Source organism: Anser anser (genome assembly GCF_964211835.1).
Source record: "Anser anser genome assembly, chromosome: 14".
In the NCBI taxonomy this organism is placed as follows: Eukaryota; Metazoa; Chordata; class Aves; order Anseriformes; family Anatidae; genus Anser; species Anser anser.
This window is the reverse complement of record NC_139735.1, coordinates 12,122,169-12,144,385: the sequence shown is the minus strand read 5'-3', so window position 1 is coordinate 12,144,385 and position 22,217 is coordinate 12,122,169. Positions and strand designations below refer to the sequence as shown.

General features: G+C 53.0%; 2 protein-coding genes across 2 annotated transcripts in view; both read right to left on the bottom strand.

Annotated features, from left to right (window-relative positions):
• The window catches only part of LOC310881520 (protocadherin alpha-C2-like), a 118,622-nt gene extending 99,662 nt beyond the window's left edge, over positions 1-18,960 (bottom strand). Inside the window, exon 1 of the mRNA XM_083798957.1 lies at positions 15,026-18,960. Coding sequence (XP_083655083.1) covers positions 15,026-17,503 — 2,478 coding nt within the window. The 5' untranslated portion in view covers positions 17,504-18,960. The remainder of the gene's footprint in view (positions 1-15,025) is intronic.
• Positions 24-10,233, bottom strand: LOC310881526 (protocadherin alpha-2-like). The gene has a single exon (XM_083798966.1). The coding sequence runs from the start codon at positions 8,455-8,457 to the stop codon at positions 5,926-5,928; it is 2,532 nt and encodes an 843-aa protein (XP_083655092.1). The 5' UTR covers positions 8,458-10,233; the 3' UTR covers positions 24-5,925.
• Positions 18,961-22,217: the final 3,257 nt, after the last annotated feature.

The following is a 22,217-nucleotide window of genomic DNA, read 5'->3' as shown; positions in this document are numbered from 1 at the left end:
TGGCCTCTTCTTATTCCCTCTTCTTTTTCTTTTTTTCTTTTTGTGTTTTGTTTTTCTTTTTCCTTAAGGCACTGTAATTGCTTTATACTTGCCAAAATGTTTCCTAAATGCCTCCATTAACCCAGGAATCACACCTGGGAACATCTTCACTCAAAACACCCTCCTCCACTTCTGGTCTCCTGATTTGGTTTTCCCTGTGTGTTCCTGATGAGGCGTAACTTGGCCTCCTTCTTTCCTGCTTTCTCTGCAAAGAGAGTTCAGCTCTTTCCTCTACAGAACAAGACGGTAGCCTCGGGCCTCCATTCATGGAAAGAACACGTTTTCACATGGAACTAGTTTTTTTGACTTGTGCAGCAACGCTGAAAACAAGCAGATAATGCTTTCTTTGGCAAGGCTTTATGACAGTGATGTTGCTGTGCAATCCCATACACACCCCTTCGCTTTCAAAACATAAACAGTACAGCGAGGGCAGCGTATTACAAAGAGTATCTCCATCCATCATCTCCAGCAGAATGGTTTTGCGTTTTGAGATATAGGTCCAACCTAAGAAACCATCAATGCATAGAAATTCCAAAGACTTACAACTCCATCGATGACTCCCCAGTCCCCCCATGACAGTCTAAACATAACTCATATGGCATAAATCCTCTCAGAAAAGAGAAATAGCACAAGGAAACAGAGCTCTCTACAACTCTTAAGAACCTTAGTAATGCATTCCCTGCGAGTTTCATCTCTCACTTGGAGCTGCACAATAAATCGCAGGTTCTTACCTTTTTAGGCAGGCAGGTGCTTGCAGGACAGCCTTTCAATGAGTCCATTACCAATGGCAGCAAGCCCTTGCAGGATGCCTCTCAGTAGTACTCAGCCACACATCACGGAACAAAAGACAACACAGAAGGGTTGCACCACTGCTCTGCAAAGGTACAGCTTGTCTGACATCCTCTCCCCATGCTCCCACCTCACTCACTGAGATGAACACTTCAGGGTCCATTCCCTACACAACTACGGATGCTTGCTGCTATCCCCACCACAAAGGCCAAGCAGCAACATGAAACAGACAATTTCACACAGTAGCCAGTTGCCGGGTCTAGCACCAGTGTCATAACATCAGGGCAAAGCAAAACAAAGATGTCAAATGCTAACCAAATGCTACCAATTATGACAAATATGTCTGTTGATAGTCCATGTTCAAATACACCTGAATCCACACGGCTAGGATAAAGTTATTGATTCATCTCTGGGTCTCCGTTGTCAGGAGTTCTAAGGGATATTTTCAGGGATCACTGACCATGATTTCAGCGAAATGGAACTAGACAAACAAGCAGGTTTTCTCCAGCCTTCAGCTTAAATCACAGCTTGTATTGCCAGTGTTCTTGTATCCACTTCTATGAAGAAGGAAACAAAAATTAAACTTGAACCCTCATGGTGTAATTGCCAGGTAAACCTCATCTTAAGCAACTGCAAGAAAGCTACCATCGTCATGCCAAGGGGCACAAATTATGAAATGAAACAGTCAACAATATTTGGCAGAGTGGCTCTTACAATTCCCAACACATCTCCTCAGAAAGGCAAATTCAGGGGGAATTGGGAGTTTCAAGTGTCATTCCAGTTCCTATTCACATGATCGCCATAACATTCACAAATACACACAGAAACACAAAATAACCCTTTTTTAAAAAGTATTCTCAGGGAAGAAAAAAGGAAGCAATACAAAAACTACTTCTGCAAGGTAGATGGAATCTGCAGAGTCAGGACTAATAACTGAGTTGTTTCTACATATGTATTCAGTCACCCAAAATACAGACCTCCAGCAATGCATCTTGCCTAACAGAGATATATCACTGCACGCTTTTCACACCTACCATAGTTCATGCTCTTCTGCCCTTAAGTACCTTGTGTTATAAAGTACATGTACCCCTTGCTTGCAAAGGGGTAACATGAAACATTTCTCCTATCTTTTCCATGTCCACAATAAATCTGTAGTATTTCACAAACCTATTTATGTGTGGTGGTTTTACCCAGCTGAGCCTCACCACAACCGCTCTCTCACTCCCCTTCCCCAAAGGCTAAGAGGGGGGAAAACAAAATGGAAAGGGATCAAGGGATGAGATAAGGATAGGGAGATCACTCAATAATTATCGTCATGGGCAAAACAACACAGGGAGATTGGAGAAATTTATTACCTATTACCAGCAAGTTAGACAAATGAGAAAAAAAGAAAACAAACTAAGAACACCATCCCCCATCTACCCTCTTCCACCATTCTACCCTCTTCCTCTTGCCACCCCCCGAGTGGCACAGGGGAACAAAGAATGGGGCTGCGGTCAGTCTATAGTACTTTGTCTCCGATGCTCCTTCACGGTCACTCTCTGCCCCTGCTCCAGCGTGGCGTCCCTCCCACAGGATGCGGTCCTTCCCAAACTGATCCTGTCTGGGCTTCCCACAGGCAGCAGCTCTTCAAAAACCGCTCCAAGTATGGGTCTGTACCATGGCTCCAACATGGGTCCCCCACTGGCAGCAGCCCCTGCCAGACCAGCTGCTTCTGTATGGGCTCCTCTCCATGGGCTACAGCTCTGGCCCAGAGTCTGCTCTGGTGGAGTTTCTTCACAGGCCGCAGCCTTCTTGAGGTCAGATCCACCTGCTCCACTGTGGGCTCCTCCATGGGCTGCAGTGTGGAAATGTGCTCCACTCTGGTACCCCATGTGCTGCAGGGGGACAGCCTGCTCCGCCATGCCGCAGGGGAACTCCTGCTTCACAGGCCACAGGGGAACTTCTGCTCCAGCACCTGGAGCACCTCTTCCCCTCCTTCTTCACTGACCTTGGTGTCTGTAAGGCTGTTTCTCATTCCACGTCAGTGCCCTGACAATGGCGGAACGCCCTTGTCTCCCGCTTTGATTTGTAAAGCGTATAAGCACCACTCATTTCCCCCCCACTGGAGGGGACAAGAGAGACTCAGCCCGTGAACTGATCCCAGAAGTTACAATGTTATCTTCTCTCACATCCCCTCTCTCTTAAACCAATTTATATTATTTTCTGTCTTTTAGGTGGAGCTTGAGTGACTCTAGTCATGCATATATTGGTTGTGATTGGTGAAAAGATTTCTTGCTTTTGTTTAAAAGTATAGGCTCTGAGAAATTCAGAGTGCATGCTCAGTGCGGGGTGGTCCCACTTTGGAGGCAGGTACCTTTTGGGATGGAGATGTGTTTTGGTATTATAATGATATTATAATGAGCAAAGTTCACTAGAGTACAGCATTTTGTCAAAAACATGACAGGTTGTTGGCTCAGGGTAGCAAATGTGTTCATCAGTCTTGGTGTGCCCAAGAACAATCGGTTCCCATCTTGTCACAGAGCCTAGCTGCAGCATCTTCACTCTGCTCTACACTCCATACTGTTCCTTAGAGTCAGCACACCAGGTCCCCCAGTGTGATTAACATCTAAAGTGGGAGGCCTAGGTAACGTTTAGGTAGTGCAGCTACACTCCACCATTCTTCAGCTGAAGAAGTTTACAGCTTCTTCAATGCTGTACATTTTCTTTAAAATGTGAGTATCTGTTTGATTTCCAAGTCACCTTAGGCAATTATTTCACAGTCCCTTAATGGCTCACATCTGGACAGTGGTGGGTCCCTTTTGAGCCAGCTAACACAGGGCAGCTTCTGGATTCTTCTCACAGAGGACAGCACTGCAGTCCCCCCGCATCAAAACCTTGCCACTTAAACACAATACATTATGCCACACAAGACCAACAGAGAAGAGCCTGGAGTACCAACCGTGTTCACCTTGCATAATCACTAAGCCAGAGGAGAATCCAAGAGGAGGAGGACAGAGTTCTGATCAAGAAAACGCTGAAAGCCAGCACTTTGTAGCAGCCAAAAGAAAAAGGGCATTAGAACTGGGATACCAGCATGACAGAAAAGCATACACAAGTGAAGACACTCCATACAAGATGAAGGGAAGCTCTAAGAGTTATGATTAACTACACAGATGGCAGGAAGACCAAAGCTGAGAGCTTGACTAAGATCTTGACCTAGAGCTTGACCAAGGTCAATACTGCAGACAGGCAAAGAATTCTGCCGGGACACATGACACTTAATGCCTCCTTTAGGGGTCTCAAAAACTCATGTCGAGTGATATTACAAACATCGCAAGACCTATTAACCCATGTAGCTGAGTAAATAAACAGGGCACCTGCCAAGAACTACAGAAAGAGTTTATGATGCAGACCACCTGGGTGGGTAAATGGCAGAAGATTTTCCATCAAGGACACCACCAAGCCGAGCAGATGAGGAAAACAATGTTGCCTCAACAGTGACTGTGCTTGAACTGCAACCAAACATTTAGGGGTATGAAATGACATCTGTTGCATAGGGAAACAGTGACATGGATATGTCAGCTCTAGCCTCAGTGCCAATCAAAAGGGTAAGACTTATGATAACACAGAAGAAACCAATCTCTTTCATTCCTCTTGACAGAACGGCAAAGTTGACTTTCAAATAGAATTTTGTATGTAAGCTGTTCCCACCCTAATTAAATTATTTACAAAACAGGAGACCAGGAAGACTTTCAGAGAATGCCAGCATGATGCCCAAAGCAGGTTCTCTTTGAGGAACACTTTCCCATGTTCAAACATGGTTCAAAAGCAGGAGAACTATGAAGAATGGGAGGAAATAAAGATATGAAGAATTAGATTGGACAACAATCCCAAGAAAACACACTCAACTTCTAACACATCTGCCTTTTAGGATGCTTTCAAGTGGAGGATTCCACTTGTCACATCAATCACAAATTTTCCTCTGCTTCTCCCCATTCACAGCAGACTTCTGTAGAAAATAAAATTGGGAAAGGAAAAAGGAAAGAGCCCTTGCCCACCCACATCTTTATCAGAAATAACAGAAGTAACGATCATGTGAGCATTCATATACAGGTGCTAATATGATGGCAACTGACTAAACAAGGGCTTCATAGAACCATCTACAGCACTGAAACCACATCAAGGGGAAGAAAAGACACTCCTGTATGACTCGCAGAAAGAGAAAGAATGGACAAAGGGCAGACAGGAAAGAGAGCAACGAGAGCAATGACAGCAAGGCACAGTGAGGCTGGGAGGCACCCTTCCCTCCAACAGTTCTCCATGCTGAATTAAAGCATCCAATGTCTCACTTCTCCCTACTTTTCAACACACTTCCAGAGGCAGACCATTCTCCACCACGTCCACCTAATTTTCTACCTCATCATCACACCGCATATTACTCAGTTCACGTAGATCAGCTTCCTAACATTACCAAAGCCCACCACCCAGTGAGAGCTCCGAAGACAAAAAAAAAAACAATAGCCAGAGTACATTGGCGCATACAGACACAACATACATAAACACTACTATATTGCCAGGAGATTTTAAAAATAATAAATACTGTGATGGTACTCATCCTGAGGGAACCACCAAGCTCCTTGGCACGCACAAACGGGTCTTTGGACAGGCAAAAGAATTCTAATACAAGAAAAATGACAGAACGGCTAATTCATACGATCAGCATTCGATGCCGTACAATGGGAAAAAGATATCTTAGAAAACTAGGAATACAGATCACCACGAAGCCTCTCACGAAAAAGAATGGAGCTCTCCAAATTCTACTAAACATTCACGTAGGCGTACAGAACACACTAAACAGTAGAGCACTCGCTTTTAGAACAACGAACACGTGTCTAAAGCAAAAGCTAAGGGTACATCCAGGAGTACTACATGGCTCTGACTCTCAGACAGTCACCACCAGACCAACTCTTCCTGGACTGCAGTCCTTCAACACTCTCGAACAGAAATGCTATACACCAGTAACCAACAGGATTCCAGAAACCATGTTGGGATGAAAATCCTTGTAAAATTCCTTCCACAAGCACATCGTTTTAATGATCAGCCTGCCGTGAAATATCATCGGAAAACAGAACATAAGTGGGAAAAAAAATAAAAACACAACGGGCAACTTACCGCGCCTGAAGAGTATGGGGAGAGCGAAGGTCCCTTCTCGGCAGAACCGTTTTCTGCCGCGGGGCCGGGCGGCGGCGGGCAGTTGGGGCTGAAAACCATCAGGTCGCTCTTGCCCGCGCCGTCCGCCACGCACAGGCTCCGGCTCTGGCGCTGCGAGTACGACCAGCTGCCCACCTCGCTGGCGCACACCAGCGTCGCCGGCCCGGGCCCCGCCAGCACGGCCGCCCGCGGCGCCCAGCGCGACGCCCCGTACAGCACCACCGCCAGCAGGAACAGGCTCGACACCGCGCAGATGGCCACCACCAGCCACACGTTCGTCGCCGACGCCGCCGCCGCCGCCGCCGCGCCGCCCTCCGCGCCCGCCGCCGGCCGCAGCCCCGCCCCCGCCGACACCGCCCCCGCCGCCGCCAGCGCCGCCTCGGCGCCCTCCACCAGCGACACGCTCAGCGTGGCCGTGGCCGAGCGCGACGGCTCCCCGTGGTCCCGCACCACGATCAGCAGCCTCTGCCGCGGGCCGTCCGCCTCCTCCAGCGCCCGCGCCGTGCTCACCTCGCCGCTGTACAGCCCCACGCGGAACGGGCCCTTGCCCCGCGGCTCCCACAGCTCGTAGCGCAGCCACGCGTTGTAGCCCGAGTCCGCGTCCACCGCGCGGATCTTCGCCACCACCTGCCCCGCCGGCGCCCCCCACGCCGCCCACGCCCACAGCGACCCCGCCGACGACGACGACGACGCCTCGCCCGCAGCCCAGGGCCCCGGCCCGCCGCCGGCAGGCGGGAGCAGCGCCGGCGCGTTGTCGTTCTCGTCCACCACGAAGAGCTGCACCGTGGCGTTGCCGCACAGCGGCGGCTCGCCCGCGTCCACCGCCCGCACCTCGAACTGCAGCACCTGCAGCTCCTCGTAGTCCAGGGGCTGCAGCGCCCACAGCCGCCCGCTCTCCGCGTCCACCGACACGTAGCTCGACGCCGGACGCCACCCCGACCCCGACCCCGCGCCCGCGCCGCCCTCCGCCACCGAGTAGCTCACGCGCCCGTTGCCCGCCTCGTCCGGGTCCCGCGCCCACAGCCGCGCCAGCTCCGCGCCCGCCGCGTTGTTCTCCCGCGCCAGCACCGTGTACACGGCCTGCGCGAACGCCGGCGCGTTGTCGTTCACGTCCGACACCGGCACCCGCAGCCCGCGGCTGGCGCGCAGCGGCGGCGCCCCGCCGTCCTCCGCCCGCACCTCCACCTCGTACTCCGACACCCGCTCCCGGTCCAGCGCCTCCCGCAGCACCAGCGAGTACGAGCCCGCGAACGTCGCCACCAGCCCGAACGGCGACGGCGGCCACACCGCGCACCGCACCCGCCCGTTCGCCCCCGAGTCCCGGTCCGACACGCTCAGCAGCGCCACCACCGTCCCCACCGACGCGTCCTCGGCCACCGGCACCGACAGCGACGTCACCCACACCTCGGGCGCGTTGTCGTTCACGTCCAACACCTCCAGCTCCACGCTGCAGTGTCCTGACAACGGGGGCGTCCCCTTGTCTCTCGCCTCAATGCGAAAGTCAAACACACTGACTTCTTCGAAGTCCAGGGGACCGACGAGTCGGATCTCGCCGGTCTGTGGATTAACGGTAATCAAATCTCTTCCACTCAGGGGAGTGAACTTCGTCGCGCTGTAAGTCACTTCACTGTTACTTCCCTCGTCCGGGTCCGTGGCGCCCACCCGAGTCACCAACGTTCCCTCCTCTGCGTTCTCCAGCACCTGCACTTTATACACCGACTGGTTGAACTGGGGCGCGTTGTCGTTCGCATCCAGCACCGACACCACCAGCTCCACCGTGCCCGTCAGCGACGGCCTGCCCCCGTCTCTCGCCGTCAGCAACAGACGGTGCTCGGCCAGAGACTCGCGGTCCAGAGATTTCTTTAATACAAGGTAAGGTACGATGTTCCGTTCATTCTCTTTTTGTAATTCCAGAGCGAAGTGCTCGCTGGGGCTGAGGGTATAGGAGAGCTGCGCGTTGGCTCCGATATCCGCATCCGACGCGCCCTCCAGCGGAAAGCGGGACCCCGGCAACGTCGTTAATTCCGCGATGCTGAGGTTTTTGGTGGCGGCGGGGAAGAGCGGGGCATTGTCGTTGATGTCGGTGACCTCCACCTCCACGTGGAAGACGCGCAGCGGCCGCTCCAGCAGCACCTCCAGGCGCAGGGCGCAGGGCGCGCTCTTCCCGCACAGCTCCTCCCGGTCCAGCCGCGAGCTCACCACCAGCGCCCCGCTCGCCCCGCTCACCTCCACGCTCGCCCGCCGGCCCTGCGCCACCAGCCGCAGCCGCCGCGCCTCCGCCTCGCCCGCCTCCAGGCCCAGGTCCTGCGCCAGCCGACCCACCACCGTGCCGCCCTTGGCTTCCTCCGGCACCGAGTAGCGCACCTGCCCGCCGCCCAGCGCCCAGGCCGCCTGCAGCACCAGCACCCGCACCACGGCCCGCACGCACACCGCCATGGCCGCCGCCGCCGCCCGCGCCCCGCACGGCTCCCGCCGCCGCCGCCGCCGCTCTCCTGCCCGCCCCGCGCCGCTCCCCCCGCGCGCACAGCCGCCCTTCCCGCCGCCCCGGGGCGGAGCCGCCCTCCCGCCGCTCCCGCGCCGTTCCTGAGCCTGCAGCGACACCGTGTGCTCCGCCGCCTCACTCGCGCCCGCCGCCGCCAGCACGGCAGCGACGCCGCCCCCGCCTCGCGGGACGCCCCCGGCACTCGCGGGACGCCCCCGGCACTCGCGGGACACACCACGGCGACGGCGCCGCCACCGAGCCCAGCACAGGCCGAGACAGCAGCGCTAACGAGGGGGCAACAGCCCCGCAGCGCTGCGCTCCAGACGCCGCTCCCCGCACACCGACCGGCTCCCAGCCCTGCACGCACCACGCCGACGGACGCTCCTCCTTGCTTGCTTGCTTCCTTCCTTTCTTTCTCGTCTCTCTCCTCCTTTCCTTCTCCTCCATTCTCTGCCTTGCTTGCTTTCCAGCTTGCTTTCTTACTTGCCTACATTCTTCTGGACGTCTACTTTCATTCTTTCTCTTCTTTCACTTCTTTCCTCCTTCCATCTTTGCTTCTTTGCTTCCTGCCCTTCCATTTCCTAAATTTCCCTCTTTTCCTAAATTTCCTATATTTTCTAAATATTCCTAATTTTCCTAAATTTCCTTTTCCTAAATTTACTTTTCACTTCTTTCATTCTCTCCTTTCCTTCCTTCCCTGGCGCTTTTTTCCTTTATTTTTCTTCCATTCTCTTTCTTGCTTGGTTCTTGCTTCCTTCTTCCTTGCTTCTTGCTTGCTTGCATTCTTCTCGATGCCTTGCTTCTTTCTTTCTTTCTTTCTTTCCTTCCTTCCTTCCTTCCTATTTTTCTCTTAGATTTTTTCTTCATTTGTTCTCTACCTGTCTTCCTGTTTCTTGTTTTGTCCTTTCAGCGCCTTCTTTCCTTTTCTTTTATTTCTTTCATCCTTTTAGTTCCTTCTTACCTTTTCTCTTACTTCTTTCCTTCATCATACATGTTTCTTCATGTTTCCTTTCTTTCCTTCACTCCTTCTATCCATCTGCTTCTCTTCCTCTCCTCTTTACTATTCCTTACCTTCTTCCTCCTCTTCATTTTTTTTCCTCCTTTATCAAAATGCTTTTCAAATGCCTGCACCACTCTTCCAATCAAGCTCAAACATGCTCTGAGGCAAGACCTCTTCTTCCTCCTCGTCACCGCCTTCCATTCTGCTCTGTACAGCATCCCTTAGCACTCAGGAGGACCATGATCCCCCAGGAATCACTCTGATACGCCACTGCCAGGAATTACTCTGATAAGCCTCTGCACACCAGAGGACGTGGATGCCCACTGCAGTCTCCTAGACCTCCATATAGCTCAGGTGAGTCTTTCACTCACTTTCACAAACTGCAGCCTTTCATGACTGTCCTGCTGCCTGCTCACACTGAGGTGGGAAGCAACAGGAAAGGAACAAGATCAGGCAGCAGGGCTCTGCTGCTCCAAAACTACAGCCATTACCCAGGATACGTTCCATCCACCCAACATGAACATATTGCAGTTATTAGCAAAAATTGTGCATTGCTCTCTTGAACACATCTTATTTGGGCAGGAGCCACTTACCTGTAGGATCAGTGCTTGCTTGTTTAGAAAAAGAAGCATTTCCATGACAGGAGAATTGCTTATAAAGAACAACGTTAATGAAAGTTTTCAGAGATTTCTGGGGAAGCTGGATAGAAAAATTTCCTTCAGATGTGGGACACCTATGAAATCACTGGACAGCACGCACTGCTACCATACACATACTCACTTTTTGGAATGAGCTGTGCTACCAGAGATGCACCATCTCCACCAACACCAGCTATGCAAGTACAAAGACTGGGAGGAAGGCAAGTGCACAAAGATTACACCTACACCATCATGTCTCCTCAGAAATTTCCTCTATTTCTGACACCAGGCAGAGACCAGGGGAAGGAACTGTTGCCACTGGGAGAAACTGCTTTCCCCATTGGCGTCCACATATTACCCAGAAGGCTCCAAACCTACAGGCATTCCCCAGGCAATGTTCAGTCCATCCAACATAAAGGGAACGCAACTAAACAGCAAAAAATACATACACCTGTCTCTCAAACACATACTTCTCGCATATGAACAACTTACCAGCAGCATCAGCGGTTGCATGCTCAGAAAAAGTAACAGATTCATGGATGGATAATTGGTTTCATAGAGAAATTTTCATTTAAAATCTTCCGTGATTTCTAGGGAAGCTGGGCTGAAGAGAAATCATCGAGATTAGCAAAAGCTCCCCAGTCACGGGAGAGTGTGGTGTACTCCCTGACACACAGCTATCACACAGGAAGCCATCATACCGGAGAAAAAAAAAAAAAACAAAGGCTCCCATTCCAGCTCATTGAAACACAAGATTTGCCAACAGCGTAAACATAGAGAGCACTTCTTCCCCTCCTCCCCACTTGATGGCAAAGGCCACACTCTGGCTTCCACCCAGCATCTCCATTTCCCACAAAAAAAGGTTCTTTTCCTACACAACACCATCCTGTCCATTGCAAAATGCTCACTCCTTCTCCGTGCTGTTCACAAAATCACTGCCACAACACCTGGATGATACTCCACCCCACAGACAGCATCCAGCTCCAAACACACCTCTGAGCATCACCCTCTGCAGAACCTCGCCTTCTCCCACCACCGCCAGGCTCTTCCCCCCTGCACAAATGGCACTCTCAAGGCTTTGCACTGGCTCTGCAATCTCAGATGGAAACGGAGAAAGCTGGACCGATGGACAATGTTTACAGCAGCTCCTGGTGGAGCAGCCACTCCTCATGCTCAGGAACACAGGGGTCAAAGGCCATCTGCCAGACTGCTGCAAAGCCAGGCCCATGGTGCAGAACAGTGACATGAACGAAAACCAAGTGGCCAAACAAAAACAAAACTCCACACACAACCTGGGGAGGCCCTGGAATACCAGCCCAAAGAGTGATGCAAATAGTCTTCCTTGGAGACAGACATAACTTGACAGGGTGAAGCCCTGATCAGCTTCATCAAAATGCAGTGTTCATCCTGCTCTCAGCAAGGGAACCACGAATGTCCACGTGTCACCTTCAACACAAGGTACCTTAAGGTCCCCGGCATTCACTTCCACTGCAAAAAGGGGACCATCCCAGGAAAACATCAGCTTCCAACAAGTTGCCAGCAAACACAAGATCGCCCTGCTCAAGATCACCAGATAACCATAGGAACATCAGGAATGGCCCGGTCCTCCTCAGTGCCACTGACATGTTCACCTCCACCAGATACCACACTTGCTCGCCACACCCCAAGGCTGACTCCAGCTCTTGCAGAACCTCCCCATCAATGAAAGCACCACAAAGAAACATACGAAGAGAATCACATAGAAACTGTCCCCAGCACACTCTGCAGTTGACCATTACAGTTTTCTGTGCTTCAACAATCTCAGATGCAAACATTACAGGTGAATGAGGGACACAATTTCTAAAGGTGATGGTATGACAGTCCAAAAGGCAAAAGGTGCTCATTTCATTCTGTGAAAGAACACCCCAGATGTTGACAAGCAAAGCACTGTTATGGATAACATCAACTCTATTCATGCATGTGTTACATCTTCCAATGAAACATTCTGGGGATTTTGAAGGGGCTGGCTGTGAATGCCAATGTTGAAAGCACATGAAATCAGGACACCGTATGTCAAACCATTTCTCTGGTCAGGAATGAAAGGCCACAATCAGGCAAAGATGAGAGTACAGTTGTTTCATGTGCCTCAATGGAATGCATTTCTGAGTAATGTCTCAACATCACAACACCAGCAGCTCTACAGTCTCAGGCATCCTTCTGGAACCACACATGGCAAGAAGATTTCACAAGGTCCCCAACCAAAAAAAACAATAACCAACCAACCAAAGACATTTTCGTTAGAAAGGTTTCAAGGGCACACTGAATGACAAAGAATAGTGTCTGCAGGACCACCATCACCACCCTTCATGTCTTGAACTCCTTCAGCAATCTCAGGTGTAAATGCTGCACAACAAAAAGAAACAGCATTTGTGGAGCTCATGTCATGACAGCTCGAAGCAAAATCGGTATTGGTTTTATTCTGTCAGAGAAAACCTCAGATACTGAACAACTAGCCTCAGTAAGATGTCCCAAACCAGGAGCTGAGGACCTCTTGGATGCACGCCAACAGAGATGTGAAAATTAAAAAAGAAAAAAAATAATAATACGGGGATTACACATAAGGGGATTGTAAGTCCATAAAACCAACAGCAATGGAATACAAGAAGAACGACTTGAACAAACACCAAAGGTACTCCCCTATCTCATGTTCCATTACCAGCTCTCTGTGTGAAGGAGCAAGACTCCAACATTGCTGTATCGTGAGCATCAGACAACCCACCAACTGCACCCAGCTGTAATGAGCATGAGCTAGGCACAAGGAAACAATCACAGCACATTTACCAGCACTCCAAGGACACAAGCGAGGCCGGTCACCACAGAATGCATACAACTGGCACAGTCAGATCCTCTGAAACCATCCTCAAAGAAAACACCCTGCCTGATGCACAAAACCAGATTCTTTCTTGCCCTGACCTCTGGCTGTGCTCTTCTACCTCTGTACTACAAAGCACACTAGTGGCATACTCATAAAGGGAAAAAGTATAACATGATTTCAGATGCATCTTCCCCTTTACAAACTACTTTCTGGTGGTAAAGAGAGTGAAAAAGTCGGTATATTTTCAAAGAGCATAAAAAGAGATGGGGGGACACAAGCATGGCTTGCAGAGAGCGGAGACATGGTGATCACAAGCAACTGCAACTCCACACAGAATCCATGAAACAGCAGGATAGGGAGGGAGTCAATATACCTTCCCCTGACATATTCTGACCCGCACAAGACATGCCCTCTGCAACCTCATCTAACGCAACTCCAGCCCTCCACACGAGGACAACACATCCCTGCCTCAAGGGAAATCACCCACTCCACTTCCTGATCCACTTCTCTGCGATGCCTGAAGCTTTTCCTTCTCATCCAACATGTCCCAGAGGAGAAAGAGAAATTCACAACTAATGAAAGGCAATATACACACTAGGCGTATACCTCAAATGACATGCAGACCATTTCAACACCACATACTGTCTCAAGTTAAGGAAGACCTTCAAATCCTGTCTCTTGGAGTCTAGGAAAAGGTCTTGCCCGGCAACACTCCGGCAACATTCTGCCTCAGGATTTGCTTTAGGCACCCATGATCTGCAATTCTGGGACGTGTGTTCTTAACACAAGTATGCATCTCTCCATCCTGTGTTATGACATGCAATGCAGACTTGATTTCCTTTTCAAGTTCATCGCTCACATCAGGAAATTACCAGGTCCCATTCACTGCCATGGCCGCATTCACCTCCACCTGATTACATGTTTTCCCTTCCCACCCCATGGATCACATCAGATTTCACAGACCCTTCCCATCAATCACAGCTACAAAAATGCAAAATATTCCAATGATACCAAATGCACAATGTCTCGCAGACTCTTTGTAATAACTTATAAGCAGGGCTGTGTGTTACATGCCACTTCCCTAACGAGGAATACAAGCCCACAGTCAGAAAAGCCCAAAGACCCAAGTGTCACCTTCGTCATTGCTTCTTGACAGGACAATCAAAACACACAAAGACAAAGTTCTCAACAAGAACAAAAACAATACACAAAAAATCGACACCAGCAGGCTCGGCATTCAGCTACTTAAATGGCTTTCAATAGTGCCTGCTGCACAGTCACCACCACATCGACTCTTCCTGGCCTGCAGTCCTTCAACAGTCTCGAGCAGAAATGCTTCAAACCAGTAACCAACAGGACTTGCAGAGACCATGTTGTGACAGATCTAATGAAAATAGGCACTGACTTCATTCTCTATGAGAAAAACTCAGATACTGAACAGCTAGCCTCAATAAGATGTTCGAAAGCAGGAGATGAGGAGATCTTGGAGACACAAATACAGAGATGCCAATGCCATCATCAGCTGATTACAGACAGTAGCACAGTAATAGGACCAGGCATACATGGCCACAACTAGAACAAGTTGAACAGACACCAACGGTGCTCACCTGCACCATGTCCCTTTGTAACAGTGTGTGAGAAGGAAAGACATCAATATTCAGGTACCATAGGTATCAGACATAACGCATGAAGAGATGACTTCACAGCTGACCCTGTACAGCACAAGAGGTTTCTAGAAGGGCCCTGTCCTGGCAGCAGGAGCGGGGCTCTGAGCACAACAGCCCTTGGCAGGACCCGCGCTGGGGCACAGACACAGGCCACAGCGCTGTCGGAACTCGCAGCTCGAGCACCTGACGAGCACCGAGCGGCCGCGGGCCGGGTACTGTGCCCGGCTGCCACAACCCCCTCGAGGGGGCAGGCTGGAGCGGGAGGGGGGTGGGTGGGGAGCAGAAGAGAGCGAGGAAAAGATTTTAAAGGGCAAGGAAAAGGGAGAAAGATTAAAGGTCAAGAGGAGGGCGAGTGGCACTGACCGTGTCCAGGAGAGCGGGCGGCTCCTGCGGCGGCTCCTTCGGCGCGGGGCCGGGCGGCGGCGGGCAGTTGGGGCTGAAAACCATCAGGTCGCTCTTGCCCGCGCCGTCCGCCACGCACAGGCTCCGGCTCTGGCGCTGCGAGTACGACCAGCTGCCCACCTCGCTGGCGCACACCAGCGTCGCCGGCCCGGGCCCCGCCAGCACGGCCGCCCGCGGCGCCCAGCGCGACGCCCCGTACAGCACCACCGCCAGCAGGAACAGGCTCGACACCGCGCAGATGGCCACCACCAGCCACACGTTCGTCGCCGACGCCGCCGCCGCCGCCGCCGCGCCGCCCTCCGCGCCCGCCGCCGGCCGCAGCCCCGCCCCCGCCGACACCGCCCCCGCCGCCGCCAGCGCCGCCTCGGCGCCCTCCACCAGCGACACGCTCAGCGTGGCCGTGGCCGAGCGCGACGGCTCCCCGTGGTCCCGCACCACGATCAGCAGCCTCTGCCGCGGGCCGTCCGCCTCCTCCAGCGCCCGCGCCGTGCTCACCTCGCCGCTGTACAGCCCCACGCGGAACGGGCCCTTGCCCCGCGGCTCCCACAGCTCGTAGCGCAGCCACGCGTTGTAGCCCGAGTCCGCGTCCACCGCGCGGATCTTCGCCACCACCTGCCCCGCCGGCGCCCCCCACGCCGCCCACGCCCACAGCGACCCCGCCGCCGACGACGACGACGACGCCTCGCCCGCAGCCCAGGGCCCCGGCCCGCCGCCGGCAGGCGGGAGCAGCGCCGGCGCGTTGTCGTTCTCGTCCACCACGAAGAGCTGCACCGTGGCGTTGCCGCACAGCGGCGGCTCGCCCGCGTCCACCGCCCGCACCTCGAACTGCAGCACCTGCAGCTCCTCGTAGTCCAGGGGCTGCAGCGCCCACAGCCGCCCGCTCTCCGCGTCCACCGACACGTAGCTCGACGCCGGACGCCACCCCGGCCCCGACCCCGACCCCGACCCCGACCCCGCGCCCGCGCCGCCCTCCGCCACCGAGTAGCTCACGCGCCCGTTGCCCGCCTCGTCCGGGTCCCGCGCCCACAGCCGCGCCAGCTCCGCGCCCGCCGCGTTGTTCTCCCGCGCCAGCACCGTGTACACGGCCTGCGCGAACGCCGGCGCGTTGTCGTTCACGTCCGACACCGGCACCCGCAGCCCGCGGCTGGCGCGCAGCGGCGGCGCCCCGCCGTCCTCCGCCCGCACCTCCACCTCGTACTCCGACACCCGCTCCCGGTCCAGCGCCTCCCGCAGCACCAGCGAGTACGAGCCCGCGAACGTCGCCACCAGCCCGAACGGCGACGGCGGCCACACCGCGCACCGCACCCGCCCGTTCGCCCCCGAGTCCCGGTCCGACACGCTCAGCAGCGCCACCACCGTCCCCACCGACGCGTCCTCGGCCACCGGCACCGACAGCGACGTCACCCACACCTCGGGCGCGTTGTCGTTCACGTCCAACACCTCCAGCATCACGCTGCAGTGCCCTGATAAAGGCGGAACGCCCTTGTCTCTCGCCGCGATTTGTAACTCGTATAAGCGCACTTCTTCAAAGTCCAGGGGGCCCCGCAGACGGATCTCCCCCGTCTGCGGATCAATGCTGAAGACATCTCTCTTGGCAGCAGGAACTGAACTGACGATGCTGAAGGAAAATTCGTGATTAATTCCCTCGTCCGGGTCTGTGGCACCCACGTGCGCCACGAGAGTCCCCTCGGCCGCGTTCTCCGGCAGCCGCACTTTATACACCGACTGGTTGAACTGGGGCGCGTTGTCGTTCGCATCCAGCACCGACACCACCAGCTGCACCGTGCCCGTCAGCGACGGCCTGCCCCCGTCACTCGCCGTCAGCACCAGACGGTGCTCGGCCAGAGACTCGCGGTCCAGACCTTTCGTCAGCACCAGGAACAGCGACTTCATATTTTCATCTGAAGATTTCACGTCCAGGGCGAAGTGCTCGCTGGGGCTGAGGGTATAGGAGAGCTGCGCGTTGGCTCCGATATCCGCATCCGACGCGCCCTCCAGCGGAAAGCGGGACCCCGGCAGCGACAGTTCCGCGATGCTGAGGTTTTTGGTGGCGGCGGGGAAGAGCGGGGCATTGTCGTTGATGTCGGTGACCTCCACCTCCACGTGAAAGACGCGCAGCGGCCGCTCCAGCAGCACCTCCAGGCGCAGGGCGCAGGGCGCGCTCTTCCCGCACAGCTCCTCCCGGTCCAGCCGCGAGCTCACCACCAGCGCCCCGCTCGCCCCGCTCACCTCCACGCTCGCCCGCCGGCCCTGCGCCACCAGCCGCAGCCGCCGCGCCTCCGCCTCGCCCGCCTCCAGGCCCAGGTCCTGCGCCAGCCGACCCACCACCGTGCCGCCCTTGGCTTCCTCCGGCACCGAGTAGCGCACCTGCCCGCCGCCCAGCGCCCAGGCCGCCTGCAGCACCAGCACCCGCACCACGGCCCGCACGCACACCGCCATGGCCGCCGCCGCCGCCCGCGCCCCGCACGGCTCCCGCCGCCGCCGCCGCCGCTCTCCTGCCCGCCCCGCGCCGCTCCCCCCGCGCGCACAGCCGCCCTTCCCGCCGCCCCGGGGCGGAGCCGCCCTCCCGCCGCTCCCGCGCCGTTCCTGAGCCTGCAGCGACACCGTGTGCTCCGCCGCCTCACTCGCGCCCGCCGCCGCCAGCACGGCAGCGACGCCGCCCCCGCCTCGCGGGACGCCCCCGGCACTCGCGGGACGCCCCCGGCACTCGCGGGACACACCACGGCGACGGCGCCCCCACCGAGCCCAGCACAGGCCGAGACAGCAGCGCTAACGAGGGGGCAACAGCCCCGCAGCGCTGCGCTCCACACGACGCTCGCCGCACACCGACCGGCTCCCAGCCCTGCACGCACCACGCCGACGGACGCTCCTCTTCCTCACTTGCTTGTTTTTCCTGTCTTCCTCCTACTTTGCTTCTTCTCCATTCTCTGTCTTGCTTGCTTTCTTGCTTCCCTAGTTTCTTCTGAACGTCTTCTTGCCTTCCTTCACTACTAACCAACTTTCATTTCTTTCCTCTATCCGGCTTTGCTTCTTTGCTTCCTTCCTTTCCGTATTTTCCTAAATTTCCTTCCTTTCATTTCTTTCTTGCTTCCTTTCCTTCCTTCCCTGGCTCTTCCCTCCTTTGTTTCTCTTCCACTCTCTGTCTTGCTTGCTTCTTGCTTGCCTGCATTCTTCTCGACTTCTTTCTTCTCTCTTTCTTTCTCTCAGATTATTTCTTCATTTGTTCTCTACCTCTCTTCCAGTTCCTTCTTTCATTCTTTCAGTTCCTTATTTCCTTTTCTCTTACTTATTTCATTCATCCTACAGTTTCTTCATGCTTCCTTCCTTTCCTTCACTCCTTCTATACATCTGCTTCTCTTCCTCTTCTCTTTACTTTTCCTTTTCTTCTACCTCCTCTTCATTTTTTTCCTCCTTTATCAAAATGCTTTCCAAATGCCTGCACCTCTCTTCCAAGCTAGCTCAGACATGCTCTGAGGCAAAACCTCTTCTTCCTCTTCCTTGCCGCCTTCCATTCTGCTCTGTACAGCATCCCTTAGCACTCATGAGGACCATGTCTCCCCAGGAATTTCTCTGATGAGCCACCGCACACCAGACGACCTGGATGCCCACTTCAAACAGGCTCCAAGACCTCCATATAGCTCAGGTGAGTCTTTCACTCATTTTTTTTAACAGAAAAAAATACATACATCTGTCTCTCAAACATTTTTTTTTTTTTTGCATATGAACAACTTACGGGCAGCATCAGTGGTTGCTTGCTCAGAAAAATGAATAGATTCATGCATGGATGTTGTGGTTTAACCCGGCTGGCAGCTAAACACCACACAGCCGTTCGCTCACCCTCCCCCCTCCCTCTCTGGGATGGGGGAGAGAAACGGGAAAGTGAAGCCGGTGAGTTGAGATAAAGACAGTTTATTAAGACAGGAATATAATAATAACAATAACAATAATAATAATAATAGTGATAATGATAATGGTATTAATAATAATAATGTGTAAGAAAACAAGTGATGCACAATGCAATTGCTCACCACCCGCTGACCGATGCCCAGCCTATCCCCGAGCAGCCGGCCCCCCCACCCCGGCCAGCCACCCCTATATATTGTTTAGCATGACGTCAGATGGTATGGAATACCCCTTTGGCCAGTTTGGGTCAGCTGTCCTGGGTCTGTCCCCTCCCAGCTCCTGCTGCACCCCCAGCCTGCCCGCTGGCAGGACAGAGCGAGAAGCCAAAAAGTCCTTGGCCTGGTGTAAACGCTGCTCTGCAACAATTAAAACATCAGCATGTTATCAGCGCTCTTCTCATCCTAATCCAAAACATAGCACCCTACCAGCTACTATGAGGGAAAATTAACTCTGTCCTAACTGGAACCAGGACAATGGAGAACTGGTTTAAAAGGGAAAGTCTCATTTAAAGTCTTCAGTGATTTCTAGGGAAGCTGGACTGAACAGAAATCATCGAGCTTAGCAAAAGCTCCTCAGTCATGGGAGAGTGTGAGGTGCTCCATGACACAGCTATCAAACAGGAAGCTGTCACGCAGGAGAGAAGAAAACCAAAGGATCCCATTCCCCTTCATCGAAACACAACCTTTTCCAACATCATAAACACAGACAGCACTTCTTTCCCTTCTCCACACTTCTTGGCCAATGCCACACTCCGGTTGCAACCACTTCCCACACACAAGGCTCATTTCCTGCTCAGTACCACCCTCCCCACAATCGAATGCCCACCACTTCTCTGTGCTGCTCACAAAATCACTGCCACAACACCTGAACAATGTTCCACCCCACCGACACAATCCAGCTCCAAACCCACCTCTGAGCATCACCCTCTGCAGAGCCTCGCCTTCTCCCACAATTGCCAGGCTCTTCCCCAATTCACAAACGGCACTTGCAAGGTTATGCACTGGCTCTGCAATCTCAGTGTTAAACAGAGAAAGCTGGACCGATGGAAAATGTTTACAGCAGCTCCTGGTGGAGCCACCACTCCTCATGCTCAGGAACACAGGAGTCAAAGGCCATCTGCCAGACTGCTGCAAAGCCAGGCCCATGGTACAGAAGAGTGAGATGAACGAAAACCAAGTGGGCAGAAAAAAAAAAAAACTCTACGTAGAACCTGGGGAGGCCCTGGAACACTGGGCCAGGGATTGACACAAATAGCCTTCCTTGGAGACACACAGACCTTGACAGGATGAGGCCCTGACCAGCCTCATCTAAATGCAGTGTTCGTCCTGCTCTCAGCAAGGGAACCATGGATGTCCACGTGTCACCTTCAGCATGAGGTTCCTTAAGGTCCTCGGCATTCACTTCCACTGCAAAAAGGGAGGTCATCCCAGGAAAACATCAGCTTCCAGCAAGTTGCAAGCAAACACAAGGCAAGATCACCCTGCTCAAGATCATCCTGGGAACATACAAAATGGCCCGGTCCTACTCAGTGCCACTGACATGTTCACCTCCACCAGATACCACACTTGCTCGCCACACCCCAAGGCTGACTCCAGCTTTTGCAGAACCTTCCCATGAATGAAAGCACCACAGAGAAGCATACAAACAGTATCACATAGACACTGTCTCCAGCACATCCTCTGCAGCTGACCCTTCCAGTTTTCAGTGCTTCAGCAATCTCAGATGCAAACATTACAGGGGGATGAGCAACACGATTTCTAAAGGTGATGGTGTGACAGCCCAAAAGGCAATGGGTGCTCATTTCATTTTGTGAAAGAACACCCCAGATGTTGACAAGCAAAGCACTCTTATGGATAACATCAACTCTATGCATGCATGTGTTACATCTTCCAATGAAAACTTCTGGGGATTTTGAAGGGGCTGGCTGTGAATGCCAATGTTGAAAGCACGTGAAATCAGGACACCGTATGTCAAACCATTTCTCTGGTCAGGAATGAAAGGCCACAAACAGGCAAAGATGAGAGTACAGTTGTTTCATGTGCCTCAATGGAATGCATTTCTGAGTAATGTCTCAACATCACAACTCCAGCAGCTCTGCAGTTTCAGGCACCTTTCTGGAACCACACATGGCAAGAAGATTTCACAAGGTCCCCAACTAAAAAAACAACAACCAACCAACCAAAGACATTTTCGTTAGAAAGGTTTCAAGGGCACACTGAATGACAAAGAATAGTGTCTGCAGGACCACCATCACCACCCTTCATGTCTTGAACTCCTTCAGCAATCTCAGGTGTAAATGCTGCACAACAAAAAGAAACAGCATTTGTGGAGCTCATGTCATGACAGCTCGAAGCAAAATGGGTATTGGTTTTATTCTGTCAGAGAAAACCTCAGATACTGAACAACTAGCCTCAGTAAGATGTTCCAAACCAGGAGCTGAGGACCTCTTGGATGCACGCCAACAGAGATGTGAAAATTAAAAAAGAAAAAAAAAAGTAAGAGGATTACACATAAGGGGATTGTAAGTCCATAAAACCAACAGCAGTAGAATACAAGAACGAGTTGAACAAACACCAAAGGTGCTCCCCTATCTCATGTTCCATTACCAGCTCTCTGTGTGAAGGAGCAAGACTCCAACATTGCTGTATTGTGAGCATCAGACACCCCACCAACTGCATCCAGCTGTAATGAGCATGAGCTGGGCACAAGGAAACAATCACACCACATTCACCAGCACTCCAGGGACACAAGCGAGGCCGGTCACCGCAGAATGCATACAACTGGCACAGTCAGATCCTCTGAAGCCATTCTCAAACAAAACACCTTGGTTCATGCTTCAAACCAGTTTCCTTCTTGCCTTGACCTCTGGCTGTGCTCTTCTACCTCTGTACTCCAAAGCACTCTAGCGGCATACTCATAAAGGGAAAAGTATAACATGATTTCAGATGCATCTTCCCCTTTACAAACAACTTTCTGGTGGTAAAGAGAGTGAAATTTGGTATACTTTCAATGCGCATAGAAAAAGACAGGGGACACAAGCATGGCTTGCAGAGAGCAGAGACATGGTGATCACAAGCAACTGCAACTCTACACAGAATCCATGCAACAGCAGGAAAGGGAGGGAGTCAAAATGCCTTCCTTTCACATATTCTGACCTGCACAAGACAAGGCCCTCTGCAACCTGATCTAATGCAGTTCCAGCCCTCCACACAAGGACAACACATCCCTGCCTCGAGGGAAATCACCCACT